We start from the raw sequence: 12,778 nt of genomic DNA, 5'->3' as shown, positions 1-12,778 counted from the left end.
TCTTGCAGAACCTCAGCTTCTGATCTGGACCTTTGGAATTTCTTCCATTGCAAAAATAACGTCTCAGTGGTGTGGGTTACAAGAAGAGCACAAACCCCAACGTATTTAAGTCACTTTGGCAAACTCTCAATTGCAAGAACATTACAAGGCGTTTCCTTTATTTTCTGTACATGACATGTGCACTCTGTGGTATCCTTAATCATGTACTTATTTCTCTTTCCCAGGTTGTGTCATTACTTCAATATCATCTCCCTCAGCATCGTCATTGCAAGTGAATTGGGACGCTACCACTGGTGCATCACAATATTCACTGGACCTCCAAGTTGTGGGCTCATCAAGCATCGCTCCAGTTATGGTGGAAGTAGCCAATACGAATAAACTGGTCCGGGGGCTGCTGCCAGGACATTTATATGAAGTAACGCTAAAGGCTTATCGTTTTTTTTTTTTTTTTTTTTACAACTTTATTTTACAGTTTTTATGTTACATACACGAATATACACGTATAAATGTATAGCATTTTATAAAAAAAAAAGAGATCGCGTTGATATAACATACAAGACTATATAGACACACATACAACCCCCCCCCCCCCTCCCCCCTCCCCCCTTAGGCTCCAAAGAAAAAACAAAAACAAAAAAAACAAAAAAACAAAGCAGTGGGACAAGATTACAATCAAAACACAATTCTCACAGTTCTAGACAGAGATACCTCTCCTTATTCTATATACTATATATACTATATAACAGGGACAGTTCTTCACATCACAAGTCGGACATAGATAAATATGTACAAAAATAATAATAACAATTAACTGAACAGTTTTAGTTAAAGGAAAATTCTTCAACAAAATCAACAAAGGGACTCCAAGCTAAAATAAAGTTGTTGCGGGCTCTATGCACTAAGGCTTATCGGTTTTGGTTGTTGTTTTGTGAGAACAAGACTACGTCATGGACAGGTACACAATGAAAAGTTGCTTTCAAAATTAACATTGAAATAAATTGTAAGAGGAAGAGAAGTTGCTTCACAACTGATTAACTATAAATCCTTGGTATTACTTTCCTACAGTACCGGCCGCATCCCATTTCACCGTTTCCGAAGCCATTTCCAGTACCTCCATAAAGTTTGAATGGTCCAACATGACGGGGGCGACTGAGTACTTCTTGGTTTTGAGTCTCTTTAGGGACCCAAGACCGTTCTTCAACCAGAGCTTCACAACCACCAGTGCACAGGTGGATGTTCTAACTCCATCCACAACCTACACATGCGATGTTTACTCCTCTAATAGTGCTGGCATGGGGGTCAGGAGTGGATATAAGACAATCACAACATGTAAGTCAGCATGAAAGTTGTAATGACTATAGGCCACATTGAACGGATATAAACCTGGCATCGCTCAGAGCTTTCAGTCAGCCCGCAAAAACACAATATAATTGTACCAGTACCGGCGACAGCTGCGTTGTGGCCGATGTGCCGTGCGGTGAACACTTCAGCGTGTGGGTCACCGCCTTTGCCGGCGAATGTGCCAACAGGGTGCTGGGACAACCGGCTGTGACTGGTAGGCACTGGCAAATATGACTGTACTATGTTGTCCAATACTGTCAACCATTTAATATCCTGCATGGGTTCTGAGACATTTGTTGGGCTTCTACTTTGCTCCAACCAGAATTCTGCATTATTTAACAGCCGATCTACAAGCTCACAATGCGTTGTGATGCGACGCGTTGTGAGCTTGTAGATCTGCTATTTTCAAATAGCATAGGTATTGATGTGATTTTATTTCCATGTTAATTTTCATTGTGTACCTGTCCATGACGTATTCTTGGTCTCACACAACAACAACCAAAACCGATAAGCCTTTAGTGTTACTTCATATAAACGTCCTGGCAGCAGCCCCCGGACCAGTTTATTCGTATTGGCTACTTCCACCATAACTGGAGCGATGCTTGATGAGCCCACAACTCGGAGGTCCAATGAATATTGTGATGCACCAGTGGTAGCGTCCCATACCACTTGCAATGACGATCCATTCCTGGCCCCCATGCAGTCCTGTCACTCTTGGTTCAATAAAACCCTAAAGTCCAGTTTATAGACGACATACACAGAAATTACCGTTCACCTGAGCAAGGCATCTTTATTGACAAACAAGGGAGATTCCCTCTATAATATGTGAAAAAAAGAACAGCAAATTAATGATATTAAAACAATACGACCTGATATATCACGAAGGCAATTCGCTCCACATCAAAGTCTGCATGCAAACAAGCGTTCAGTTGAGTGCCTGGAGAATTCTGAAGTCCTTATCTTTTACATTCAGTATAACAAAGCAAGGCCTGCTATCTGACTGGAGCACTGCCTCAGTGCTCCACACTCTATAAAGTAAAGGTTGACGGCCCAAGGTTCCACAATGGACCATCAGTATAAAATAGGGCTAAGGTGGTTAATGTATGTTTTATAATGTAATAATTTACATCTGCAAAGTAAGAAGTAACTAAAGTTTTCAAATAATTGTAGTGGAGTAAAAGTACAACATTTGCCTCTGTAGTGGAGTAGAAGTAAAAGTATAGAAAATTGGAAATACTCCGGTAAAGTACAAATAAATACCTCAGAATTGTACTTAACTAGTACTTAAGTAAATGTACTTAGTTTCCACGACTGTACAAATACAATAACTATACAAAATTGTCCGTTGTTGTGCGCAGATCCCGGCCATAACGACCGCGTGTGCAGCACCTGGGGAAACTTCCACTACAAGATGTTCGACGGAGACGCGTTCCAGCTGCCGTCCACCTGCAACCACGTGCTGACGTGGCACTGCGGCGCCACCTACAGCGACTTCCACGTGCACATGCGCCGCGGCGTGCTGGGCGGCTCGCCCACCATCAGTGGCATCGTCATGAAGCTTGATGGCGACGTGGTGGAGCTCTCCTCCAACGGCTCTGTCGTCGTCAACGGAGAGACGTGAGTCACAACCAGAAGCACAACTCAATGAGTTAAAATATGACACTTGCTACGCATGCATCCCATCACTGGTGGAAACATTTTAACTTCAGTAAAAGTATCAATACTGCAGTATAGAAATACTTTGTTACAAGTAAAAGTCCGGAATTCAAGATGTATTTGAGTAAAAGTACAAAGGTTTTGCCATGAAAATGTACTTAAAGTACCAAAAGTAAAAGTACTCATTTTGCAGAATGTACCATTTCAAGTTTTCAAATGTTTAAAAATCATTTGAAAATGGCAGATCTACATGCTCACAATGCGTATATATATATTATTTCAAAAGATTTAAAATACATTTAAAGACGGGGTGCCGTGATTTTCAGTGATTTTTCCCCCCCTAAAACATAATCATCAGGTATTATGGTTATACTAGGAGGAAGATTTTTTTCAAAAAAAGTGTACAGAAAGTGTAAAAATTATGTTTTTATGTGGACACGCCTCCAGTTCATTAAGTATACCTGGTTCTCACCTTAGCACCTCCTCCACCACCTTAGCACCACCCACCTGTCCTAGTCCCTCCTCCTCCTCATGCCCACACCTGTTGTGTTATGATAATTAGGGGGAGGGTATCATTTTACTGTGTCATTAAAGTGCTGTTTTTCTATTGGCACGTTTGACCCTCAAGGTTTCAGCCTCCAGGAAGAAACTCAAAATAGTCAGAGAAGACATAAAACACCATTAAAAACACCACCAAGGGGCTTAATGAAGTTCTATCAACAACATGGAAAAACAGAAAAACTGCAAAACCATGGCACCACCTCTTTAAAATAACATTTTAAATCACAACTTGTCTTCAATTAAAAACAATTCCAACATTTTTCAAAAGTATTTCATAAATAAAAACGAAAAAAAAGAAAGAAAGTCAAATAATTTCTGTAAATAAATGAATAAAAAAGAACTTTGGATAAAAGCGTCTGCTAAACCATCTGCTAAATGACTGTAATGTAATGTAATGTAATGTAAGAAGTAGTAAAAATAGCAGATCTACAAGCTCACAACGCGTCGTGTAGATCTGCTATTTTCCCTGGTTTGGGTCCCGGGCAAACATCTAATTTCTCTTTTAGGTCTTGAGCTAAAAGGTTTGGGAGCCAGTGCTATAATGCATTATAAACATACTTATAATGCGTTATAATCTGCGTTATAATCTGCTTACTGTATAATAACACTATATATAATTATAGTTATAAGAACTCATATATTTTTTTCTAGACGCTTCATTTGTTTCAAAATGTCCCGTCTCTTCAGTCGCTTGTTTGTCAAAAACACTTTTTAATGATATTATGCTGTATATCAAACGTGGCAATTTCTGCTTTTATTATTAATCACAGTATATAGACAGTGTGAAGTAAAATGTATTTTGGTCAATAAAACATATTTACATGTGCCATTTTTGATTAATCTGAAAAAAAGAAAAAAATAGGATCCCCTGGATACCTCTGATACACCCATATATGGTCGTATCGGTCAGATCGGCGGTGCGTTATAGGTGTAAGGGCCACGTACTGTAGTGGCCCAACCTCTAGTAATAATAAAACCAAATCCTGTACAATGGGGTGTGTACGCACTTCATGCTTGCCCCCCCTGTAAAAAAAAGTGCTTGGCACCCTAATAATAATAATAATAATAATAATAATAATAATAATAATAATAATAGTAATAATCCTCATAATAATCATCATAATCATACTAATCATAATCTGTTTTGTGTGTAGGATCATCCTTCCATACAGTGAGTCAGGAGTCCTCATTGAACGGACTGTCTCCTACATCAAAATCAAAGCCAAGCTGGGTCTGGTAGCATACTGGAACCAGCAGGACTCTTTACTGGTGAGTAGCACTCACCATCACGATTAACCACTTGAACCCCAGCATCTCTATTCTGGGATATAGGGTACAAGCTTACAACGTGTCGCTTCGCAATGCGGTGTGAACTTGTAGATAGTTTATTTTTGCTACTTTTGCGCATCACTCTTATACAATATAGGACCAGAATGGAAACAAGTCCCCAGGACTCTTTTGTGTTATCCTTTTAGCCTTAATGTTTGACTGTACCTCGTGCTGTTTACATTTCTCTCTTTTAATTATTTTTTACCCCTTTTTCTCCCCAATTTAGTTGTTATGCCAATTAATTCCTCCCCACACACATTTCTGTGTTGTCACTGCTGTCGTATCCTACTGACTCACCTGCCAGTGAGTCAGTTTTGTTTTACAAAACAAAAAGGAAAAAAAAACACATGCAAATTTGAAATACCGGTATGGAGATATGAGGTTTGTGCCTTACAGCGATGATACTGTATATTAGATGGTTGGGGCATCACAAACGCAGTCTTAACAGGTGCAATATGTCCCAAAACATGTCTGTCTGTCCAAATCCAGTCATCAGGTTTTTCACCCTGGATTTTCTAGCAGCCAGAAAATCTCTAGACACATGCGGCTGAAGTGGTTAATTCATAATGCACTTTTTCCCTTCCAAGAAATGTAGTGGAGTCAAAAGTACAATATTTGTCTTTGAAATGTAGTGAAAGTATGCAAAAAGGATAAATGCTCAAGTAAAGTACAGATACTCAAAACATGTATAGTGCGTACCTAAGTACAGTACTGAAGTAGATGTGTTTTTTACTGTCCACCAATGCAGGTGGAGCTCGATGCAAAGTACAAGAACCAAACCTGTGGTCTGTGTGGCGACTTCAACGGAGCCCAGCTCCACGGCGAGTTCTACAGCCATGGTAACCTTTTTACATGTGTGCGTGCGTGCGTGCTTGTGGCAAAATAGTCAGAAATACTTTGTACTTTTTTCCTGACTCCTATATGTTGGGTAACTTGTAGCCTGGTGGTGTCATAACGAGTGCAAAAATTACTAAAATATTTTTCACCTGTGGTGGCATGGTATGTATGTATGTATGTATGTATGTATGTATGTATGTATGTATGTATGTATGTATGTATGTATGTATGTATGTATGTATGTATGTATGTATGTATGTCCGTATATACATACATACATACATACATACATACATACATACACGTTCCCCAGACCCCACATTGAGAACCACATGCCGTATAGGTAACATTTTAACCTTTTTTTAACGTTTCATCATAGGTGCCAGGATGACCCCCTCAGACTACGGTAACATGTGGAGAGTCAATGGTCCCACTGAGAGCTGCTCTGACCTCATGTTACCTCCGGCAGAGAACTGCGACCACATGGTACAATTTACTATTCACAATATAGGCATTTAGCAGATGCTCTTATCCAGAGTGACTTACAATAAACAAGGTGAACACGTACATAGAATGCAGAGAGACAGTGTAGTGCCTCAAGAAACTAGGATCACAGGTAAACCAACAATCTGTCATCAGTCTAAACAATATACTATCAAAATAATAATCTGTACTATAGGATACCAGGTAAACCATGAACCTAGCATCAGTTTAAATTCTAAACAACATTCTATCTAAATAACATTCTGTACATTTGAAACTATAGAATACTGTAGTCATTTCAAGACAATACTTTCCTTTTCTTGAATAAAGGACAAAGCTTTTCCAAACGTTCCCTTGAACTATCCGGCTCTTTAGTAAACAGAAAATACATTTTCTGGTGGGTTACACATTTCAACCAATCAGGAGAGAGAACGCCACAAAGATCATTGATCAGCTTCTGAATCTGTTCTAGTTCAAATTTTGTCTGCTCATTTTGTTGTGTTTCATCATTTCTAATTTCACTTGTTTATCCTGTATCCTGTATGAGCTCTGTCCTGATTGGATGAAATTGGTATCCTGACCTGAAAATGTATGTTCTGTTTACTAAAGAGCTGGAGAGACTGCTGGGGAGACCCCTGTTACCGAACAAACATAATATGTGTGCCATATCAACATTAAGTTTGATTATGACACCACATCAAAATGTTATATTTCCAACATATTTTGATTGTCAATATAACAACATCACATAATAATATATTTATTTTACTTGAGAAATATTTTTCTTTCACATCAGGATGTAATGATCATTAGACTCATTAGCAAGAATCAACCTATATCTCCCAGACTCCCTCCCCAGTCAGAGTTCAGAATTTGAATGAATTTAGAATTATGTGCAGGATGTAATTTGCATATAGATGTGAGGGGACTCAGTTTAACTGAGCTTTATTTGTTCCACTCTCTCACACTTATACCAGTGTGATCACCTCCCCTGCTCCAATGTTGGCACCCGTGCCTAAGGTTGCTTCCCCCAATGAGTAGCCTACTATCAGAATATAACATATTTTAACCCAACATCACTAACCCTGCCTTTAATTTGGTCTCATGTATGTCTTCTCTCCTGTCTTGCTGTACAGAAGCCCATGTGTGAGCAGCTGTTCTCAGCTCCGGCGTTCAGCGACTGCGCGGACGTGCTGGACTTGACCTCGTTCGTGGACGTGTGCGTGGCTGACATCTGTCACTGTGCCAACGACAGCAGCCTGGTGACAGGTGACAAACTCACTAACTGATGCATCACTGTTATCATCATTTCATTGTTTGTTATTCACTTGTTTTCATTATTAGGCCTACTATAGTGGCTTCTTCTTCACTTAATAATGTTAGGATGTATGTCTAAATGCACCTTTTTGGTTTTTGCTGTTTTGCATGTTACTCTTGTCTCTGTATACTGTATATCATTCATCACTGTCGGGTGGAAACCTTGTATGTCCAAAACCGTCCCTTTCTATTATTATTTTTAAAAATGATTTAAAATAGTGAAAATAACCAATCTACAAGCCCACAACACCTGTGAGCTTGTAGATCTGCTATTTTCATTACATTTGTGTGACACCCTTGTATGATGAAGTACGTAGTAGGGTGTTAATTTAGCAAGAAATACATGGGTGTATATATGGAGATATGAGGTTTCTGCCTGACAGCAACAATATGTAATGTTGTTTCTTTGTTTTATGTTATTATGTATGCTTTGGCAATGTAAAACATATGTTATCATGCCAATAAAGCATTTTGAATATAAACAATTAATCGACAGGTGCCAGCAGCAGCGCGGTGACAGCTAACGCGGCGCTCGGCAGCGGTGGCGTGTGTCTGTGTAGCACGCTGTCAGAGTTCTCCAGGCAGTGTGTCCACGCCGGACGCACGCCGCGACAGTGGAGGACGCCCCAACACTGCTGTAAGGACGACGCAAGCCGACACATGCTTTTTTAAATTTCATTCTAAGGCTGCTGCAACTGTGGATTGTTTTGTTCAAATTAAACAAAAGTGATATTGGAAGTGACGATACAAAGAATGAGCAGTTCCGGATTGGAAATGGAACACAATTTACGCTGACAATTGGGTAGTCTCTCCTGATTGGCTGAAAATGGCAACCCGCCCGCCTTTTCCGTTTGTTAAAGAGCTGGAGAGACAGGCAGACCCTCTGTTACTGAACACTCTATAGCAATGATTACTATCAGAAGAGATTATTTTTAAAACACTTATAGTTCCCTACCTTTAACCATTTAAGCCACATAACCAGGGGTGTATTGGTGATTCTTTTTCTGGCGGAACGGTATTTTAATGATGTCACGCGCACGCGCGCGCATTTTATTTCACCTAAAGAAGGAAACATGTATAGGAAATGTTTTTTAGCTTAGTTTTTGTCTTTCTAAACTAATAAAAATGTGCGTGCACCGTACCTTGTGGGTGCGAGTGAAAGATTTACCGGCCACACGCCGTGGTACTCCGTGTGGCCCCCATGACACCACTGCACATAACAAATTAATTTATACTTCTATACAGTTCTGGCGTGCAAACAATATTGTGAAAATAGTAGATCTACAAGCTCACAATGCGTTGCATTTTATTAATTAAAATCGGTCCCAGATTGTAGCTTTGAAGACAGGAAACCAAATGCTGATATTAACCAGATGTGATGTGATGTGTGTCCACAGGGAGGCACTGTCCTGCCAACATGGAGTACAGAGAGTGTGGCAGCTCCTGCACTGACACCTGCTCAAACCCAACTGCCAGCCACATCTGTGACACCCACTGCACCGACGGCTGCTTCTGCCCCCAAGGTACGGTGCACGTACAGTACTGTACACACCCAAGGGCCCAGCATCCGCCTTTGAAATTGAGTCTATATAGTAGCTGGTGTCAGAACTTGAAGAATTAACTCAATGCAAGTGGATGGGTTTTTGCCGAACTTTAGATTGGAATGTATTACCTTAATACACATTGTCATAAATACTATATGCTTCCAGTCGCTAGTTTAAAGTCTTCTTTCAATCACCATGCATGCGTTTTGGTAAATTATGGTCCCATTCATGTTAAAATTGATGATAAAGTAGGGTATGCTCTAGGAGGTGCGGGATGATTTGATTGACAAGCTACACAACCATTAGCATTCATTCCCCGCCCCCACTCTTTATTGACAAGCTACCCAACCAATAGCATTCATTTCCTGTTGCTTAGGATATGACATGATATGACACGATATAGAAATATGGCGGATTTGAAATTGCTGAAAAATAGGCTTCATTTACGGTCTGTAGAGTCTATTGGCGTAACGATGTCGATTCTTTTTACTGTCTATGGTACACCCGCACGTGACCTTCCATATGGTCCACTAGGGGTGCTCCTTCCATTCCGACATCTCACCACTCCGACTAGTGGCTTCCGCGTGCGGTTAAGGTTAGGGTTAGGGTTAGGTATAGGGTTAGTCAACGTCGGAAAGGCGACATGTCGGAAAGGAGAAATGCACCCGGTCCACTAGGCCTACATCCACAGTTCTCAAACATTTTGACCATTAACATAACAGTATGATAGGTCCTATTATAGTTGTTTGTTTCATTATAATGATTGCTGCTATTCTTATCATCATCATAAGACAGTGGTTTTCAACCCTTTTCATATCACGGTCCATTATTTATTAGACATTTGAGCCACGGACCCACCGTTTGATGAGATTTAGCATCTCAGACCCAAAACTAAAAACGTTTTGTTATCGTTGCATACGATGTTGCCCACAATTCCATGCTGTATTGATGTTGGTACCATTAGGAGAGATAACAGGCAAACGTTGATCAAATGAATTATTTAATTAAATAATGCAGATGTTTAACAATATTTGAACTCTTGAGAGCGAAAAATGAAACCTTACGGGTCCGTTTGGTTCCATTTTACACCCTCAAGAGTTACAGATCTATAAGGGTCCATTTGGTTACCGACTCTCCATCATTTAGCTGAGGACCACCTGGAACCCCTTCAAGGACCACTGGTTGAGAACTACTGTCATAAGATGATGATGATGGTGACCACAAGTTACAACATTCAAATGAGTTGAAAGCATACATTCACTCCCTCTTTCATTTTGTGATTTTTGCGCATCCTGGATGGCCAAGAGACTTGAGACAATATCCGTTTCGGTTAGAACTCATTGAAAATGTATTTAATTTAATTAAAGTGATATTGGTCAGTATTCCACGGCACCCCTGGACTGATGTCACAACACCCACTCAGAAACCTGCAGTAGCCTACATCCACGGTGGTGCGCACACATAGTTCTACTAATAATGTATAGGGTAACATAATGCTGTGTAACTTTCAGGCACGGTGATGTGAATAACATATTGTAGAGGGTAACATAATGCTGTGTAACCTTCAGGCACGGTGCTGGATGATGTGAATAACATATTGTATAGGGTTAGGGTAACATAATGCTGTTTTACCTTGATGTAAATAACATAATGTATAGGGTAACATAATGCTGTGTAACCTTCACGTTAATAACATAATGTATAGAGTAACATAATGCTGCGTAACTTTCATGTTAATAACATAATGTATAGGGTAGCATAATGCTGCATAACCTTCATGTTAATAACATAATGTATAGGGTAACATAATGCTGCGTAACCTTTATGTTAATAACATAATAATGTATAGGGTAACATAATGCTGTGTAAACTTCATGTTAATAACATAATGTATAGGGTAACATAATGCTGTGTAACCTTCATGTTAATAACTTAATGTATAGGGTAGCATAATGCTGTGTAACCTTCATGTTAATAACTTAATGTATAGGGTAGCATAATGCTGTGTAACCTTCATGTTAATAACATAATGTATAGGGTAAAATAATGCTGTGTAACATTCATGTAAATAACATAATGTATAGGGTAACATAATGCTGTGTAACCTTCATGATAATAACATAATGTATAGGGTAACATAATGCTGTGTAACCTTCAGGTATGGTGCAGGATGATGTGAATCAGACAGGCTGTATCCCACTCAAAGACTGTTCCTGCACCTACAACAATAAGATTTACACACCTGGACAGTCCTATGATGGAAACTGCAAGACCTGGTAGGACACTGCATGGAGTTTGTCTGTCTGTCTGTCTGTCTGTCTGTCTGTCTGTCTGTCTGTCTTTTCAGTTTTATATCACTGGTTTGCAGGTGTAAAGAAGTCTTTATTGCTATTTTGATTTTGATTTTCAGAAGTTCCATTTTTCAGAAAGGGGAAAGGAGAAAGGGGGGGTGGACAGAGAGAGGGAAAGCAGGGAGAATCAAATCAAACATTAAGGAAGCATGTTAAAGAGAATATAAAAATCACACCCTGTGTGAAGGAAGCGGTGCCTTTGATGAGCTTATTTAATTGAGCTATATATGAACTAGAGAAACAATGTTAAATCCCTGTAAATTCTGGATTTTTGAGGTGTGGGTGCTGTTGTTGTGGTGGAGGCAGGGTACTGTTGTTACTGCCTTGACTCTTAATTGACAATGATTGACACCTGACATAGGCAACCCCTCAGCTCATCATAGAGATTTTGCACCTGTGTGTGATTCATGGTTGGGAGTGTGGGGAGTTCTGTGTGAGTCTGTGCGTGTGCATATCTACATGCACATAGCATAAGACCAGCAGATACAGAGGTATAGCCGCAGGTATGTACATGATTAGACACAAGGTGAAAAAGGGAAAAAAAGAGGTCAGAAAACTTTAAAGGTGAAAAAAATTAAAATCCACATAGCAGGTCTGTCTGTCTGTCTGTCTGTCTGTCTGTCTGTCTGTCCTCATGTCTTGTCCTGCTGTGTGTTTATAACAGTGGTTCTAAACATGTTTATGTCAACAGGGGGTCCGAGATCCCCAAGGGGGTCCTCAGAGTTAACTGCAGGGAAGGGAGAGGGGGGCCACCTAATCTTTATGTGATGGAAAACTTTTTGTGAGTTTGTAGATCTGCTATTTTCGGCTTGGTGTATAAGGGAAAAAGAGAGCAGACCAAGTACAGAGCCAAAGGTCATGTTTACAAAATATTGAGGGTTCAAGTGGTTAAATGAAAATACACATTAACATGAATCTATATGAAATTACAATGTGTAAACAAACAAACAAACAAAAAAAAAAACATTACTTCACACAACACTGATGATAGTGCTGTCGTCTATGAAAAAGTTGAATCTGCAACACAATTTTCTACAATATGTAGTAGGGGTCCCTGCTTCATCTCTCTCTCTCAGCTAAGGGGTCCTCCTTGGCCTGAAAAGCGTTGAAGACCCCTGGCTTAAAATGTTCCTCATTTTGCTGGGGACCCCCTGGACCTCCCCCAGGGACCTCTGAGATCCATCAGTGTCTAACATCATCATTGTCTCGCCCTGCAGTGTGTGTGAGGGTGGCCAGTGGAACTGTCAGGAGAAAGAGTGCACAGGAACCTGCTCTGTGGAGGGAGGGGCTCACATTAACACCTTTGATGGTCTATTCTACACCTTCCATGGAGACTGCTCCTACGTGCTGGCTAGGGTA

The 12,778-nt window shown here is 40.0% G+C and overlaps 1 protein-coding gene across 1 annotated transcript in view; it reads left to right on the top strand.

Moving 5' to 3' along the window:
- Positions 1-947: 947 nt before the first annotated feature.
- Positions 948-12,778, top strand: part of LOC311051585 (mucin-5B-like) — a gene marked incomplete at both ends in the record, with an annotated part of 30,292 nt that continues 18,461 nt past the window's right edge. The window contains 11 exons of the mRNA XM_084066164.1: positions 948-955; positions 1,440-1,555; positions 2,700-2,958; positions 4,713-4,827; positions 5,636-5,726; positions 6,104-6,210; positions 7,344-7,476; positions 8,021-8,161; positions 8,922-9,047; positions 11,227-11,344; positions 12,637-12,775. Coding sequence (XP_083922290.1) covers positions 948-955; positions 1,440-1,555; positions 2,700-2,958; positions 4,713-4,827; positions 5,636-5,726; positions 6,104-6,210; positions 7,344-7,476; positions 8,021-8,161; positions 8,922-9,047; positions 11,227-11,344; positions 12,637-12,775 — 1,353 coding nt within the window. The remainder of the gene's footprint in view (positions 956-1,439; positions 1,556-2,699; positions 2,959-4,712; positions 4,828-5,635; positions 5,727-6,103; positions 6,211-7,343; positions 7,477-8,020; positions 8,162-8,921; positions 9,048-11,226; positions 11,345-12,636; positions 12,776-12,778) is intronic.

This window comes from Gymnoscopelus microlampas (assembly GCF_963454915.1).
Source record: "Gymnoscopelus microlampas genome assembly, chromosome: 9".
NCBI classification, from domain to species: domain Eukaryota; kingdom Metazoa; phylum Chordata; class Actinopteri; order Myctophiformes; family Myctophidae; genus Gymnoscopelus; species Gymnoscopelus microlampas.
Note: the sequence above shows the minus strand (reverse complement) of the source record. Positions and strands in the feature narration are given on the sequence as shown.